Source organism: Brassica oleracea, chromosome C4 (genome assembly GCF_000695525.1).
Source record: "Brassica oleracea var. oleracea cultivar TO1000 chromosome C4, BOL, whole genome shotgun sequence".
NCBI classification, from domain to species: Eukaryota; Viridiplantae; Streptophyta; class Magnoliopsida; order Brassicales; family Brassicaceae; genus Brassica; species Brassica oleracea.
This window is the reverse complement of record NC_027751.1, coordinates 42,700,964-42,719,580: the sequence shown is the minus strand read 5'-3', so window position 1 is coordinate 42,719,580 and position 18,617 is coordinate 42,700,964. Positions and strand designations below refer to the sequence as shown.

The 18,617-nt window shown below is 33.7% G+C and overlaps 2 protein-coding genes across 2 annotated transcripts; both read right to left on the bottom strand.

The window, feature by feature from the left end:
- Positions 1 to 4,997: 4,997 nt before the first annotated feature.
- LOC106341408 (F-box/kelch-repeat protein At1g64840-like) lies at positions 4,998 to 6,628 on the bottom strand. The gene is made up of 3 exons (XM_013780178.1): positions 6,557 to 6,628; positions 5,296 to 6,410; positions 4,998 to 5,070 (listed from the first exon to the last, which is right to left on the bottom strand). Exons 1-3 carry the CDS (start codon positions 6,623 to 6,625, stop codon positions 4,998 to 5,000), a joined length of 1,257 nt encoding a protein of 418 aa, XP_013635632.1. The 5' UTR covers positions 6,626 to 6,628.
- A 940-nt stretch (positions 6,629 to 7,568) lies between these two features.
- Positions 7,569 to 14,608, bottom strand: LOC106338942 (F-box/kelch-repeat protein At1g64840-like). Its single transcript, XM_013777801.1, has 4 exons — positions 14,603 to 14,608; positions 13,989 to 14,051; positions 7,697 to 8,805; positions 7,569 to 7,599 (listed from the first exon to the last, which is right to left on the bottom strand). Exons 1-4 carry the CDS (start codon positions 14,606 to 14,608, stop codon positions 7,569 to 7,571), a joined length of 1,209 nt encoding a protein of 402 aa, XP_013633255.1.
- Between the last annotated feature and the right edge of the window lie 4,009 nt (positions 14,609 to 18,617).

The window sequence follows — 18,617 nt, the reverse complement described above, 5'->3', positions numbered from 1 at the left end:
AACGAACAAAAGAGACAGTTCACACCATAATCTAAACCATATCAGTGCAGACCAAATCAACAATTATCACCAAACTCTATTGTATTATCACTAACCTCTATGGCATTTCAGACTAGACGAGACACAACAAATCAATTAGTAGCAGACGAGTTTCACAAACAATACATTTGATTATCACCAACCTCTATTGCATTTCAGAATCAAAGAGACACACCATATATATTCACTTGCATACGAGATTCACAAACACTAAAATCCGTTTTATCTAACGTTCAATCAATTTTAAAGATCACAGATAGAAAGTGGTTTACCTATATTGCAAATGTAGTCGTCTTGTTTGAGGAACCTTCGCCTCTTGATCTGTCCATCTGACCTAAAAAATAGAGACAAATGAGGAGGCAGAAACCAACACAATCAAGAAGGATTCATATACATAGCTTATCCTTTTCTTTTGTCGACGAGACCTCCGGGCCAGGAAGAGAGATGAAGTGATTCATCATCGAGGTGAGCCATCGAGAGAGAGAGAGAGAGACGAGGAGTGATCATCATCGTCTGAGCCGTCGGGAGAGATCATCATCGGACCCGTCGGGAGAGATCATCATCTGATCGTCGGGAGAGAACATCATCTGAGCCGTCGAGAGAGAGATCCATCTGAGCCGCCGAGAGAGAGAGAGAGACATGCGAGGTGCCGTCGGGAGAGATTATCATCTGAGCCGTCGAGAGAGAGAGAGACATGCGAGGAGTCCGTCGAGAGAGAGACATCATCTGAGCCGTCGCGAGATAGAGACATGCGATGAGTCCACCGAGCCGTCGAGAGAGAGAGAGAGAGAGAGAGAGGCATGCACGGAGTCCGTCGAGAGAGAGAGAGAGGCATGCGAGGAGTCCGTCGAGAGAGAGAGACACCATCTGAGTCGTCGATTAGACACCATCGTCGAGTCCGGCGAGGAGAGCCAATCGTTGATTCCTTTCGACGACGCCGAGAGAGAATCACCGTCGATGCTTTCGAGAGAGAGATCAAGACATCGAAGAGGCAGAATGAGAGAGACGAAAGAGAGCGACGAAAGAGAGAACGTGAATCTCCTCCAGGGCCAACACGTGTCTAACAAAACACGGTTCTTCTGTCCCTTAATTAAGGGAAGTCTTTTATTAATTACTCAATTTCCTTTTATTTTTAAAAGCTAAAAGCCTTAAATATCCGCTTAACATACCCCGATAATGATGCTTTAACCGTTCACATTCAAATCTATAAATCTCTCTCTTCTCTTTGTTCTCTCACATCTATTTTTCACGGAGAAAGAGAGGAGACTAAACCTTTTGTGAAATATTTTAATCTTTCAGATCAGATCTTTTTGTTTTCTGTTTTAGTTTTGGTCAAGCTGTTTTAGTTCTGGTCAAGCGATCTATGCTTGATCGGATTTTATCTTTCGCTTAGCGAGTTTGTACTTTTTGTTGTTGTGTGTTTCGATTCAAACAGAACCGTTCTTCAATGGTTTTTATTTTTCTTCTGTTTGAGCCGAGAAATAAATTTCCAATCTATCTGATAGGATTCTCGGGTAGCTCTCTAAGCATCACTTAACTCCATCTGATCTCTACTCAACTAGGTCGACCGAGTTTGAAGAGGGCAATATCGCGTTTGCTTGCCGTCAATCCTGAGTGGGGCGGCGAAGTTCTTCCGATTAACTTCACCGGAGACGTGAACGCTCTCATCACAGCCAGCTGTTGAAGGTTGATGATGAGTGAGGAAGGCGATCAAAGAGAAGCTGCATCCCTTTACAGGTGAAGATTGGTGGTCCGGCAACAAAGCCATGGTAAATCGAGGATCTACCGGCGAAGTCGTGTTAGCTTTTTCTCACCAGGCAGCGGCGCGTGGTCAAGAGGATAACTGCATGAATGATGCGTGGTTGTTTGCCTATCACTTGAGGCGGTGGAGGCTTGGAGCGGTATATTGGGCCTCCCCCATCTTTGGGCTTAGTAACTTTAATTTCATAGTTTATAAGTGTGAGATTTGGGCCATTATCATTGCTTGTATAGTCAATAGATTGGATTGGATCTCGGAATCACCAACAAAACATATCCCTCATTTTACGCAATCATTCAACTAAAATTGAATTATATACGTGGCTAAATATTATTTTCTATTTGTGAACAACTTTTGATAATAACATTTATTTGTTTATTGTTGAAGATGAGATCGTCATATATGAAGGTGATTGATGCGTACTATAAAGCTTTTAAATTTGAGTTCCAAATTTTCTGATCACTTTGGCATTTAAGAAATCTGCTTACTATTTAACACTATAATCTAGTTTGTAATTCTCTGCTAACTAAAGCATAGGATAACCAGAAAGTCCACCGTTTCATGTTATTATTCAACCGTGTTTCATGTTATTATTCAACCGTTCAGTATTTTCGTTTTATACATTTACACAATAACAATTACTCCCCATGATTAATTTTAAAACCGTGAAATTACAATACGTTTCAGTAAATACCAAAAGTCTATCCTTCGCATCACTCACTTTATAATCTTATATATATTACACTTAAAACAATATATATACAACATGATTTCAGAAAGAACATTACACTAATAAACATGTATCCTTTTTTTCCTTTCCTCCTTAAATTATTTTCTTTTTATAATTTGCAAAAATTCTTAAAATCACATTTTTTTTATTTCATTTCCCTTATACTATGTAACAACTAACACGTTTGACACTGACCAGCCCCATAAACCACTGCTTCTCGATACAAAAGCTCTAATAATATTATTGATCGATCACATCATTACAATATGAAAATATTAACATATATGAATACACCTGTCATTCTTATATTAATATAATCAAACTGTGTAACTTCTATTGTTTCATCAATACCATTTTAATTAAGCCATAAAAACATATGTAAAAAACACAAACAATGAAATTCCGTACACATAATTATTCAACGCATCAACAACGTACCGGCCCCGCGCTTGCGCGGGGGCTATACTTCTAGTATATTACAACTGTTGAGATTGGTTAACTTTTCACAAACGTTATTTCTTTTTTCTTCTTAAAAAAAAGGGAAAATTACCAAAAATGACTCAAAACTTGATTTTGAATACAAAAGTATACCCCAAATTCAATCAAATGCAAAAGTAACCCAAAAAGCTAGTGAAATTACAACAACCTCCGTATGACTAAATAAAAAACATGTATTGAATTTTACCATTATAACCCTCCGCGTGAGAAGACTTACAAAGAAATCTTCTGAGAGAAGACTTCTTTGTAAGTCTTCTCGTTCAGTAGATATTAAAAATAATTTAAAAAAACATTTTGATGGAAAAAAAATTAAAATCATGTAATAATAAACATTTCTAAATGATGTAAATTTATTTTTATTAAATTTGAATTATTTTCAACATAGATGAGTGAAAGTAGATTAACTCATGATAGTCTTTTGTTTAGGGTTTGGTAACATATGTTATAATGGGGGTGATTGGCAAGTGCTGTGAATGCTTTCCACAGCTTTTTTTTTCTTCTACATCCACTTTAGTTTACCAATCATGCTTTAAGAAAAAAAAAGCTCTTTTAAGATAGCTAACATAAATTAAATCCAAACCTAAAAATTTAAAGCCTAAATCTTAGAGCAAAAAATAGAAAGCTACAGCTTCAACCAATCAAACCCTTATATTTAGTGCTCTGAAAAAAATTAATCTACAGCTACAACAATAAAATCTACAACTATTATTCTAAAGCCAAAAATAAAAGCCACATCACTTACCAATCATCCCCAATATTGTTGGTATATTTAGGGTTAGATTTTGAAATCTTATCTTTTGTTTTTAAAATTTTTTTTGACCTATATGTATTTAGTGACTATCTAATAATTTTATTTAAACACTTTCTAAGTATTTTAAAAGTTTAAGGAAACGTTTTTTGTTTAGTTATTTGATTATAGGGTCTGGAAGACTCACAGAAGACTTCTCACGAAGTCTTCTGACATATCTCACCTAAATTTTAGTAGAATTTAGGATTTTCGCCTAAATGTTTAGAAGAATTTAGGTTTCCCTCCTAAATCGAAATCTTCTAGAAGTCTTCTAGGGGAAATCTTCTCATGTATTAGATCTGAAAAGTAATTAATAAATTTTATAAAAAATATTTTGAAAGAGAAAAAAGTCAAAATCATGTATTAATAAACATTTTTAAATGATGGAAATTTAGTTTTTACTAAAATTAAATTATTTTTAACATAGATGAATAGATGTAGATTGAGTCATGATAGTCTTCGGTTTAAGGTTTGGTAACATATGATTACATATCTTGAGTCTGTGAGATTACTTGTTTTGCTTCTCCAAGTACCCAGAACTTCACTACAATAGCTACTAAGTCGTTAATGACCACGAATCATGAACTTCAATGTCTCTATGAACCTTACAAAGCTTGGAATCAAAATCTTTGTTTTTTTGGGTGAATTTGAAGAGAGAGTAAAAGAGATGTGATTTGTGTGCATAAGTAATGAAATATGAAGAGTAAAAAATCGAAACTTTGGTGCATTAAGAGTTTCAAACTGGTTGTTCATGGTGGTTAGTGTACTGATGGCAATGACAATATTGTAAATACTTGGTGAAGATGAGGATGATAAGGTAAAAAAATCATTTGAAAAAAAAAACAAAATGTAATGGAATTTTCGTGAATAATTCAAACTTTTAGGGTGAATAGGAAAAAAAGCATGAGTTATTTTTGTGTTTAACTTGAAATTTTAGGTGATATTTGAAGTAGCCCAAAAGAAATTTTTCAGAAATTAATTACTAGGGAATTTTGCTAAAAATGGAAAAACCTTTGTAGATTTTGGAAACTAAAAGCCTTTGTATGCTTTATAGTTAATACTGTAGATAAAAAAACCTCATTATTATTGTTCCTTGTTACAAAAAAAAAGATAATAACAGTACTAATGTTGTCCTTGCAATTAGGCCAAGGATCAGACCTAGTCTCATGTCCTTTATGATTGACTCATACTCTATAGTTTACACTCCTACGGGTGTGTGGCCATGAAGAACGGTGGCTATATGCATCTGCTGAAGATCTGGTATAAGATGAAATTTAGTCAAAACACGACTGTGAGATATCAAGAGCACATATAGGCAGACAAATGTGTTCCTAGTACAAACTGAATTGTATTAAAACTAGACTAATAATCTAAGCTTTCACCATATCACAAACTCTTTACCTAAAAATCGTAACGAAAATTCAAAACCGAACCTAATAAAATAAATAAATAAATAGATGTCTCAAGAATCCAAAGACCTACCGTTCAACCCGGAGAGCCACTACCGGAGACGTGCCGAGGATAGTCACCAGATCCTCTCTTGAATATCTCCAACAGTTGAGGTCGTCGTCATATTTGTAGGAGCATGTTACATTGCTTGGCCCATAAGTAAACAAAATTGAGTTCGCACTCACACCACAACCATCAGGAAGCTCTTTCGCCGAGAATGAGACATTTCCCAAGTCTCCAATAACCAACACACGGTCTCCTATATCTTTGACCACCACCCATTGACCAGCTTCCACATCTAGCCTACACACTCTTAATTTTAACTGACTCATGAAATCTAACACATCAGCATTATGAGAGCAGATTAGCTCAACCAGGAAAAGCTCATCATCACCAGATGGAACCAGAGAGGTGGACCAACCGCATTTCCGATCAAGCTCGAAGCGTACCAGCGGATACAGTTCCAGGAAATGAGGATCGAAACCGAAAACGTCTCCGTAACGAAAGAGTGCGTAAAACCTGCCTCTAAAAGTGACTAAATCATCGCACGGATGTACTGAGAGTGTCTGAAACCGCCTCCACCTCATTTCGTTACTTCTCAACACCATCAAAACACTAGAGCAGTTGAGGAGAACAACGAAATCTCCCCCTCCCTCCTTGTTTAGAGGAAGAACAGCCACGCATCTGTATCCTTCAGCATTGCAACCAATCATTCGGTACTGATGGCGAAGAGGGAAGATCTGGCAGTCAAGCATGTTCATCAACCTTGGATCAGATGATCCTGGAATCTCTACTTTAACTGAGCATTGGTTAGGATATGGAAGCTCCTCCTCTGGCTCATCTCTGCCTATCCCTCCCAAGAAGTAGTCAGCGGCAAGAGCTCGGGGTCTAAAGAGGAAGAGAGGGATCTTCTCGAGGGTCCAAGAGCCTTTGTTATCGAGCGTGGGAAGAGAGTATCTTTGGTGTGATAGGTAAGAAGGAAAGGGAATGATGGAACGCCACGAGGTGCAAACAGAGCGAGCATGAACAACATCGAAACAGTCATCCAGCTTCTCGGAGATAATGTTCAGTGGCTTTTCAGGGAGAAGGGACCAGGTGATCTCGTTCGTTGTCATTTTTGCTGATGGAGACAGAGACAATTTTGAAACCTGAAAGAGAGATTTATATTGTAAAGCTACAACACTTAGATTGGTTCTAATCTTCTTTTCAGCATAAAAACACCATACCGGAATTTATCAACAAACATTAAAAAGAACGCAGAATCCTATCAAATTTAGTAGAAAAGAGTTCTTACACTATCTGAGAGAAGAAACGAGTCTGGCATCACAGATGATGTCTCTTTCTCCGTTGCTGGCTCTGCCATTGTAGCTGACTGCTTCGATTTCTCATGATTTCAACTACATATATATATTAATTAATCGTATAACAGTCTGGAAAACAGGCGATAAAATCTCGTCGTTTAATGTATGTCCGTTTAAAATCTCGTCATTAAATGTATGTCCGTTTGAATTCTCGTAAGTCAAAATTCGCTCAAAACCTGTTTAAATAAAACATGCTAACGTATATGTCCATTCAAATTCTATTTAAAGCACATTAAATTTTTATTTTATTTCTTAAATAATTGTTTTTTATTTCATGTTTTTTATGAATTCTGATTGACAGATTATGCAAACTAGAATGTAGAATCAAATTTATTTATTTTTTCTTATAAAAGACCTATAATAAAATAAATTGAATTGGTTTGGTTACAATAAATTGAATTGGTTTGGTTAAAACTGAATATGGTCTGGTATAATTTTAAACTTATGCTTATGCAGTTTAATCGGAAATCGATACATAATTGCATGTATTTGATGAATTTCATAGTGAGTTATCCAAAAGACTTTTATTTAATATAGATCAGAAAGAATAAAAAAGAGTTTTTTTCTTTTGTGCAAACAATACAAAGAGTTTAAGCGAAAATATACCGATTATTATCTAGAAATAGAAAGACACAATAGGTATCTTTTCGCTTAAACTCTTTGTATTTCAAATGCTGAGAAATAATTAAGCACAAATCTAAAAGTGTACAGTAACCAAAACTACCAATAGCCAACAAACATTTCTACGACCATAAAACAAAAGAAAAACTAACAATGGTGTCAAGTCCATGCTTGAGTTAACATTCTTAAAAAAAAAAAACATTCTTGTGTTAAAAAAAGAAAGAAAAGAGTTAAACTGAGATGCTCTCAGACGTAATTTACTGAGTGGGGTTTGAGATGCTCTCAGACGTAGCCCCATGTCCTTTATGCTCGGTTCATTGCTTGCTAGTAAGGTAATGCATCCAGCTGGGGAGATCTAGTATAAGAAGAAATTTGGTCAAAACACACGACTCCTGTTATCAACAACAGCATAGTCAGAAAAAATGAGTTGCAAGTAAAAGAACTAAACGCACCGCTCGACCCGCAGAGCCACCACCGGAGAAGTGCTGAGGATAGTCACCAGATTCTCTCTTGAAAATCTCCAACAGTTGAGGTCGTCTTCCTCGCGTCCTGTATCTAAACCATATTTGTAAAAGTATGTTTCATTCCATGGCAGATTAGTATACAAAATTGAGTTCCCACTCACACCACAACCATTAGGAAACTCTTTAGCCGAGCATGAGACACTCCCCAAGTCTCCAATAATAAACACACGGTCTCCTATATCGGTGACCACCACCCATTGACCAGCCTCCACATCTAGCCTACACACTCTTAGCGTTAACCGATTGAAGTCTAACACATCATCATTACGAGGGATGATTGTCTCAACAAGGAAAAGTTCATCGTCGCCAGATTGAACCAGATCATTGCTTGAACCACAGTTTGGTAGCTCCAAGGGCTTCAGGGGAGTCAGTTCCAGGAAATGAGGATCGAAAGCGAAAACCTCTCGGCTGATAAAGATTGCATAAAACTTGCCTCTAAAAGTGACTAATTCCTCGCAAGTAGCATCTGTGAATGGCTGTAACCGCCTCCACCTCATTTCAGCACTTCTAAACACAAACATAACTCTAGTGAAGTTAAGGAGAACAACAAAATCTCCTCCTCCTCCCTCCTGGTTTAGAGGAAGAACAGCCACGTTTCTGTACTCTCTAGCATTGCAACCAATCATTCTGTACTGATGGCCAAGAGGGAGGATCTGGCAGTCTTTCATATTCATCAACCTCCGATCAGATGATCCTAGAATCTCCACTTTCACTGTGCATTGCATAGGAGATAGAAGTTCCTCCTCCTCCTCTGGCTCCTCATCTCGCCTTATTCCTCCCAAGAAATACTCAGAAGCAGCAAGAGCTCGGGGTCTAAAGAGGAACAGAGGGATCCTTTCGAGGCTCCACGAGCCTTTGTTATCGAGCGTTGGAAGAGTGTAACTTGGGCGTGATAGGTGAGAAGGAAAGGGAAAGATGGATCGCCACAGGGTGCAAACAGAGCGAGCATGAAGAGCATCGAAACAGTCATCCAGATTCTTGGAGATGATGTGGAGTAGCTCTACAGGGAGAAGAGACCAGTCCGGTACGGACACAGTCTTCTCTGATGAAACCTGAAAGAGATTTAATTAACAACAATAACAAGAATCTGTCAAAATATAGTAGAAAAGTAAAGAAACGAAGTCAATGTGTATTGAAAGATACATATATACAATTCTCACTGAGATTATTCAAGAGTATCTCTAACTAATATATAAGGCTCTGTTAGTACAACTAAACAAACACTGTAACAGATGGAAATAATATTACGTAGATACCAATCTTCAATCTGACATTAATTTAACCCGCCAAAGAATATTACGTAGATGGAAAGAATATTACGTAACAGTTGTTAAACATGAACAGAAAAGTAGACTAATCCCACAACAGTCTGGAACTGAAACAGAGAATTAAATCGAATTCTAGAACATATGTTTGTGTTTTTGTTGCTAGTTATTACCAAACAAAAGGGGAGAAAGAATCAGTTACCCAAACCATGGTTGGTCTCTTCTTTCTCAGTGCCATTTGAAATCTGTGAGAAATTTTATGTTTCTTCTAGGGCTTGTCCGGTAAACTGCAAAAGAAACAAGACATAAACAACGAAAACCTTCTTGTGGTTAAAAGAACAAAACAACGGAACCGTCTGTCTTGTTAAATAAATGTTGATATGTTGGGAGGTCTTCTTGATGAAGTGGAGGGTGTCACTGTCATTTATTTTTCTTATTAAAACAAGAACATAACATAATCAAAATTTTATTTTACAACATAATCAGAACATTTGTCTACAGTATTATTTACTATTAAATATATAATTTTGCTATTAATTTTTTTTAATTATTCTGTTTATGTTGTACAGTACATTTTTAATTAATTAGTTCAAAACATTTAACTAACTAACCTTTTTAACTTTAGGAAAAATATACGGATCCGAAAACCGAATCAAACCTAATCCAAAAAGTTATACTAAATTAGAACCGTAACTGATAAAATATTAAAATGGATCCAATTTTTTTGTCATTCGAAGAATCGAAACTGAACCCAACCTACAGTGAAATATTTACATGAACTATAATTATATATTTAAATATATTAGTTATTTCTAGATCTGATATCCAAAAATATATAAAATATAAAATTTTCCAAATGCATGAAAAATGGAAATTATCCTAAATATTCAAATATAAATAACCAAAAATACTCAAAACATTTGTAATATCTAATATATCTATAGTTTTCACCCAATCTAAATCAATTAGATACTTTGGCATACATTATAAAAATTCATATTCATATTTGTATATTATTTTATCTTTAGATTTTGAGAATTTAGTATGATTTAAAATTTTGAACATTATAAAGTAATTTAAATGTGTACAAATTTTTAATTTAATACAAATATATTTAAATGGCTATACCCATGATCCTCAAATGGCTATACGCATAACTATAATTTTGATAAGGACAGAACTTACGTTCAGCCTTTAGGGTGAACCTTTAAATTCACTCCACCTTTTAAGACCATTCAAATTGACACATAGATTATTAATTAAAAAACATTAAATTAAATAAAAAATAGCTACAAAAAATAAAAACGCTAATTTTAACGACGTTAACGCTTCCAGAGAAACCTTAAACCCTAAATCTTAAATTCTAAACCCTATACCCTAAATTCTAAACCCAAATTCAAACTCCTAAACCCAAACCCTATACCCTAAACCCTAATCCTAGATCCTAAACCCAAATTATATACCTTAAACCCAAAAATAGACTATAAACCGAAATCCTATACCCTAAACCCAAGTCTTAGACCCTAAACTCAAACTGTAAACCTTAACCCAAACTATATAGCATCTAAGTTTGGGGTTTGAGTTTAGGGTTTACCGTTTAGGTTTTCGGTCTAGGATTAGGGTTTAGTTATAGGTTTTGGGTTTAGGATTTACGGTTTGGGTTTAGGATTAACCGTTAAAGTGGGTTTAGGGTATATAATTTAGGTTTAAGATTTAGGGTTTGGGTTTAGGGTCTACGATTTGGGTTTAGGGTATAGAGTTTAGGTTTATAGTCTAGTTTTTGGGTTTAGGGTCTAGGATTAAGGTTTAGGGTATAGGGTTTGGGTTTAGGGGTTTGGATTTGGGTTTAGAATTTAGAGTATAGGGTTTAGAAATTAAAATTTAGGGTTTATAGTTTATCTGGAAGCGTTAGCGTCGTTAAAATTAGCGTTTTTATTTTTTGTAGCAATTTTTTATTTAATTTTATATTTTTTTAATTAATAATTTATGTGTCACTTTGATTGGTCATAAAGGATTGAGTGAATTTAAAGGTTCACCCCTAGGAAGTGAACTAAGTTCTGTCCGATAGATAATTCGGACATATCTTTATAGGGATGAGTTATTTTCTGCAGGGGCCCATTCAGGCATAAAAAACGAACAAGAAGACAGTAAAAGAAAAGACTTATTCTTCGGCTAGGGTGAACCTCTAGGTTCACCAACTAATAGGATTGTGTTATTTCATATTCGATATCTTTTAAAAAATGAAACAAAATATTATCAATTTATATTATCTTTTTAAAATTAAAAGGTAAAGAGAAATAAATAAAAAATAGTAGTAATTACAAAAAAAAATATTTTTAACGTCATCAGCAAAACATATTTAAAGTTTACCCAAGGGTTTAGGGTTTACCCAAGGGTTTAGGATTTACCCAAGGGTTTAGGGTTTAGGGATTAGGATTTAGAGTTTAGTGTTTTGCTGCCGACGTTAAAAAGATTTTTTTAATTTTTTTTTTCTGTAGCTGCTATTTTTTTTCATTTTTTTTATTTTAAAAACATAATATAACTTGATAATATTTTGTTTCCTTTTTTAAAAGATATCGAATTTGAAATAATGAATTCCTATTGGCTGGTGAACCTCTAGGTTCACCCTATGAGGTGAACCCAAGAATAACTCAAAAGAAAATCCTGAACACTAGTTACGTTGCAGCATTTTGTAAACACTCTGAAACCCAACGGTGAATAGAGGTAAAGTTGTGTGTCCATCAACATACAACAAACCCAACGGAGGAATGCCTAAAAATCAACATACATCCGTCATTGCATCTGTCCATCAATATCACTACAAGAAATATGGGTGAAAGCCCACCACCATTTCTAAGAACAGAGGTTGTCAGAAAGGCACACCGACAAAATAGTGAGGAAGGCATTGTACTTAATCTCGGTATCTTCTCAGAGATTTCCGACAAAACCGTTGACTCGGTATGTTCTCGGAAAGTTTCGTCAGCATTTTGTCGGTAAAGGCAAAAACTTCCGAGAAACATAAATCATTGGTATTTAATCTTATTTTTCATCGGAAATCTTTTGGAACTCAACGATGGCACATTTTTCTTAGTGATTCGTCGTAAATCTCATCGAAAAACTCGTCAAAACCGTAGTGTATTATCACCTCCTTGCACCACCACCACCATCGCACCCTACACTCTTTTAGCCAATGTTTTTAAAACCGAACCGGAAGCTGAACCGGAGTTTAATTATTTGGATCACGGTTCAATATGGTTGGACTCGGTCAAACCTGGTTTGATAATCTGGTTTCATATATTTTAAATATATAGATTTAAAAGTAAAGTGAGTAAATATGATACGTAATTAAAATTGATACTATTTTTTGTTCATATGGTTGGTTTATAGATTTTTGATAGTCTTAGTAGTGTTAATTAAGTTCAATAACTTTGAAATCCAATTCGATTACTTGACTGGTTCATGGTCGAACCTTGTTCAACCAACATATCTGTCCGGTTTTAAAAACACTGCTTTTAGCTTTAATTTTCTGTTTTTTTATTTAAATACTGAACATGAAAAAATTGGAGAGGATACGATCTTCTGAAGCAAATTCTGTCTTGTTTCAGCCTTGAGAGTCAAATAAGATAGGACTAGTAACATGAAGACAATGGACACTTGGATATGGGAGCCAAGAGTATATAACGGTGACCATAGATAGACCCATCCTCTTCTTCAAGAGCAACCCGTTGTGGAAAAGGACGACCTAGTTTAACCTCTACAAGTATTTTTGCTTCTCCCATAAGGATAGGATCAAGCATTGGTCTACTTGTGATGCAGTCATCACATTGATGTTTTGTAAAGGAAGATGGTGCTACGATCAAGGTTTTGAAGACTGACTTGGCTGATGTTGTCTCCAATGGGCTTGGCGTAAATGCTTATATCAGGGTAATCTGTGGGTGTTCCTTTTATTTTTATGTATGTTCGAGCGTTTGATTTATCTAGCTGATTCGGTTTTAGATTCCGTTTTCTATAAGATTGAATTAAAATAGTTAGGTTTTCCTGAGAGATAATAGATTCAGATTTACTAATTTATATTTTATACTTATTTAAGATAGACATAAGAACTTCCTAACTAAGGCATCTACATGATTTTGACTTCGATCAAGCGGCACTCTATGATACAAAATGGTGTATGTACGTGTTCTTTTTTCTTCAGTTATGTGAACTGTATTTAGCTTACTGTAACACTCAAATAAAATAAAATTATTGAAGTATTCGATTAATAGTTTACAAAAAAAAAAAAAAAGTATTCGATTAATCTAGGTGGAAATAATCTAGGTGGAAACATGGTTTAGCTCATTTGCCCTGTTTTCAAGGGAATGACCGGAAGATTGTTGTGAAGTTGTGTTTGTCGTTGATGTTTGCAGCTTTTTGATTTTGTCATTACTGTTGATAATATATTATCTTTTCTTACTCATATAGTCTCTTCGGAGTGTTGTGGAAAAAAAAATCATGAGAGTAGAAGTCATCAGTTTCAAAGCAACAATATAGTGTATAATGGATTCAGAACAACTAATTATATCTATACTATTATTTGCAAAGTGGTTTTTCGCAACTGGGCTCTCACGTTGAAAATTAAAGCAGTTAATATCGTTTATACCTTTAATAAATAAATTATATAAATTAGCCGAAGGCCCCAAGTTATAGTTTAGATTTGTTATCCACAAGAATATTCCATGATCCAAGAAATTTACACGAGTTAAAAATAATATATATATATATATATATATATATATATATACCAATTAAACTCATAAAATTGTACCAAGAGTTTATTTCATTTACAATTTGCAAAACTTACCTGTCTAAGGTGCTGGAATCAATCAACATTTATATACTCAGTGACATCTTTAGCTAGTCATGTTCATTTTAGTCTATATTCTTTTAACCATTCACATATGTTATCTAATCGTTACAACCTTCAAAGTAGGGCTGGGCATTTGGGTTACCGAATCGGATTCGGGGTGGGTATTTCGGAACTAGGAAAAATGGTACCGATTGGATATTTTAAAATTCCGGATCGGATACGGTTCGGTACCTGTCGGATCCGGTTATATCCGAAATAACCGAAATATTAACGATTTTTTTTCGGTTCCTTAAGTATTAACAAAAAATTAATCCAATAGAATCCGTACATACCCGACATATCCGACTTTAAAAACAGACTTACACAAAATAACAACATCAAAACTCAAACAAATACCACATCATACAACAAATCAAACCAAACTGAATCATCTTAAGACAAAACCCAACTTAACAAGAACAAAACTGTAACAAAATCAAAGATCAAATCAAAAAAAAGAAACTGAAACAAAAATATGAAAATGATTCTTAATTGAGATATGTTTCTATTGGCCACATATTGTTAACAAACGTGAAAAAAAAGCAGCAAAACTTAATACAAAACTTGATAGAAGCGAATATATACTCATTTTGGGGTTTATATATATAGATCGAAGTCTCAGAAAGTGAAGCAAGAGCCGGACTGGAACTGCTTCAGGGCTTTCATGGCATCTACTTGTTATACCCGCATGAATCAAGCCTTTGAAATCGTAATAGTCGGAAGTGGACGCGTTGGTGACGATAATCTAGGAGTAATTGGGAATAAAAATAGCATTTAGGGTTACAATTACAAAGTAACTTTACTAATATGTATACCGGATCTGTTCGGATACTTATACGGATCCCGGGTATAATCTGATCCGACCCGGTACCCGGTTTAGTTTAACATCCCTATCCAATCGGATATTTTTAATTATCCATATCCGATCCGAAACCCGATTTTTCGGATCGGTACCGGTCAGGATCTTCGGATCCGGGAAATATGCCCATACCTACTTCAAAGCATCTAAAGTTGAAGAGGGGCTCGAGTGAATTAAAAAACATTCATATATGCGATATATTATTTCCAGATAACAACACAATATATATAATAGTTATCTTATTTTTTAAAAAACAATTATTTTGAAAATTCTTTTTTAATTAATTATATAATTAATTATTTACAAAAATTTGTTATAATTAATTATTTACAAAAAAAAAAATTTCATTAATCTATAACTACACATCTTTGTTTTTTTAACTTAATAAAAGAAGAAAAAAATGATGTTTGTGGGAACAAATTGAAAATAGAAACTTTAGCAACATGTTTATCTTGATAATATAAGTTCATAAAATAAACCATCAAAATACGTATAACATTATTACATCAACGGAGCATTGAGATATACACTAACTATATATTGTTTTATAATATGTTTCTTTTTTTGGTTAATTTTTATTTTTATTGTAAATATTTTAACACTTTCTAATACTTTGGTCCAGTGGTTTAACCAGATGTTCATTAATGCTTCTACACTAGAAGGTCTGAGTTTCAATTCTGAGAGAGAGTGGAATTATGCGAATTAAGGGAGAAAAATGCTTACAAGAGATTTGCAGCATGGCGCAAGGAGTTATGTCAAGCGTGGATCACAGAGGGCGGCTCAGGTGATGCAGTCAGGCGTGAATCCTCATACGGCAGGTAGAATTGTCGGCTATAGAATCGTCTGTAATATTTCTCATATTTGTAATAGTATAATTATCCAGCGTTAAACGAAAAAATACTTAATTTAAAATAATAATACTATATAAATTAATGAATTAATGACTCAGTTAAAAATTACTAAAACATGATAAATAAGCAAAATTTCCTAAAATCATGGAGAAGATGACAACTAAGCAAATTCACTTCTCAAATAATAGTATAGATCTTATCATTTAAATTTTGGGCATACCAAAAATTTTTATTGCGCTATCAATAATTGGATTTAAACAATAAATGATCCATTGGATTTATAAATAGTATAAATTAAATAGATATAATTTAATGTTGTAATACTATACCTTTATATGCTAAATATTTAAATATTTGTCGATGTTAACTTTTAAAATTATAAAGATTTTTTTTAAATAACAAAAATCAGATTATCTAACAATGATTAATCTTTACTAGTTTAAACCAATGAAAACAAAATTTAAACTATATAGTTTATTTTAAAAATTAAACAAAAACTAAATGTTTAATTATTTACTCGATAATATAAATCTATGAAGCGAAAAGTTTACTTTCTTAAAACTTTACAAATTTATGAAATATTACAATATCTTTGAATATGACAATAACACAATATTTTACTAATCTTGATATATATAGTTACGCTTTTAATAATGAAATAATAATCCGAAAATATATATATATAACAAGATACAAATACATGTGAAAGTTTGAAACAATCTATTTAATGAAAACAATATACAGTAAACTTATTATGTTTTAAAATTTGATAGACACATATATATTATAATATATACCAATTTAGAATTGAAAACAAAATATTTATCTAAAAATAAATGGAAACAAAAATCTGCGCGGTTGCGCGGATCGAGATCTAGTTCTATTTATTTTTGACGATGAAACGAACTGAATAACCAAGGACATACGTGTAGTGGGCCTGAGTAAAAAAGACCTAACAATTTGTTATGGAATTGACAAAGATAATTAAATTTCAGCTTGACGATGTTTGAATATGAGAGACGGAATTATCATAAAGAAATTGCAAGAGATATTTTTTTGGTAATCATGTTAAATTACATACATTTTTAATTTAATGTTTTACAATGTTGAAAAGAAACAACTTATGAAGCATATAATAAACACAAAGACGGCCAAATAAAAGGGAGAAGAAGAATAAGGCGAGAACATAGGAAGTAGAACTGCAGCAGCGACTGTTGGCGGTGAGATGAAGCGGGAAAGAAAGGAGTATGCCCCACATGAGCATGTCGACAGAAGAGAGAATAACTTGAAAGGTTGTTGAAGTTGATGTGAAGATCCTTGCATTTCTTTCCTTCCACTAGGTTACTGTCTGGGAAAGAAAATTGTTTTGGGTAAATTTTTTATAGTGACTATACTTACCACAACAAAACCTTTATAATCTTTCGGAGAGTTATAATATCACAGCACCGATAGAGAATTGAATCTGCGACTTTTGACAGTCGTCTGTGAGAAGGGGAGCCATATATTTTTAGATTTTTGTTTGTAGCATGAGCTTCAAAGTCGTATGGATGTGTTGTTCGAGTTGTGGAAGGGAGCGAATTTTAATTAAAAGGTTCATTATAAACTACAGATTTTTCTTAACCCATTTTCTTATATTTTTGATAATAAAAAAACAAAACCATATTTTCTATATACTACAGATTTTTCTTAACCCATTTTCTTATATTTTTGCTTTTATGATTAATTATTCTATTGTACTATCATGATAACAAAAAAAATATTTACTGTACTATATTTTATAAGTTTTATGTTGTTGTACTTTGATCAAAACAAAATAGCAAACTGAAAGGTAAAAACTATTTCCAACATTCGAAAGTTGAATCATGATTTAGACAGTGAACTCAACATCTTACTACTCTATTTAGTAAAAAAAACATCTTACCTCTACATGAATGTAAAAAACGATTTTTATAACCTTTTCTGTTTGTACTATATTACAGTATACATCTTTATTTTAATCCCAAAATTATATGTAATGAACAACTGTATTTACATCGTACTGAAAATTTCAGTCGAGCTTTTTCATTATTTTGAATTAAAATTTGTGTTATGTGGAATCCAATCTCAAAAACATAATTTAAAAATACTAAATAATATTTTGATCAAGTTCTTATCAATTATTAGATAAAATGGGCTTCAACATTTTCTATAAGATTTGCATACATAAGATAAAATTTAATTGAAATAAGAACAAAATTTTAGTAATTTATAAAAATATTGTAATAGTTGAAGGTATGTTCAGTTACATGGATTATGAAAATGTGTCAAATATCGTTATCTTATTGATTGGAACCCTAAATATCATTCTAAGGAAGTTCTAATTTTTCTTATGAAGGAAGCTAATGTTAGATGTTAAAGATATTAAGATATTTATTTTGATAAATTATAGGTCATCTTATGAGAGTTGATCCAAGATCACAGACTTGAGGTTGTCTGGGAAGCCAGACCGGAATAGAACAACCAATAAAACATAAAGGTTTATGCAAAGACCGTGCATTCCTAGCTAACGGATCTGCAATCTCATTCTGCGTCCTTGGAAAGTAGCTGATCTTGAAGTCCGAAAAACACAACCGAAGAGTTTGAATGATTTCAAGCTCAGTTGAGAAGTTGTCCCAAGCTTGTGCACTACAAGAAAACAGCGGTATTCTGACGGACATTCCGACGGAAAATGAAATCCTCGGAATATCCCGAGGAATTTCCGAGGAAATTTTGAGGAAACACAAAATTTGGTTTCCTCGGAAAAAACCGATGAATTCCGAGGAAATATTATAGCCGTTGGAGAGCCGTTGGGGGATTTTACAAAATTCCGAGGAAATTCCGACGAACTAGCCGTTAGCGTCGGAATTCCGTCGGAATTTCCTCGGTCTGTCGGCAGGATTTAAACTATAAATACAAGCAGTCCTCTTCCTCTTCATTCACTCCATATCTTCATCCTCCCTCTTACTCTATT

Excerpts from the sequence above, each read along its gene's own strand:
- LOC106341408 (XM_013780178.1), bottom strand. The coding sequence starts at position 6,625 with ATGGCAGAGCCAGCAACGGAGAAAGAGACATCATCTGTGATGCCAGAC. Across the intron at positions 6,411-6,556 it reads CGTTTCTTCTCTCAGATAGT|GTTTCAAAATTGTCTCTGTC; the intron begins GTAAGAACTCTT and ends TCTCTCTTTCAG. Across the intron at positions 5,071-5,295 it reads GTGGCTCTCCGGGTTGAACG|ATCTTCAGCAGATGCATATA; the intron begins GTAGGTCTTTGG and ends ATCTTATACCAG.
- LOC106338942 (XM_013777801.1), bottom strand. Across the intron at positions 8,806-13,988 it reads CCAGCCCTACTTTGAAGGTT|ACTGTGTCCGTACCGGACTG; the intron begins GTAACGATTAGA and ends TCATCAGAGAAG. Across the intron at positions 7,600-7,696 it reads GTGGCTCTGCGGGTCGAGCG|ATCTCCCCAGCTGGATGCAT; the intron begins GTGCGTTTAGTT and ends TTCTTATACTAG.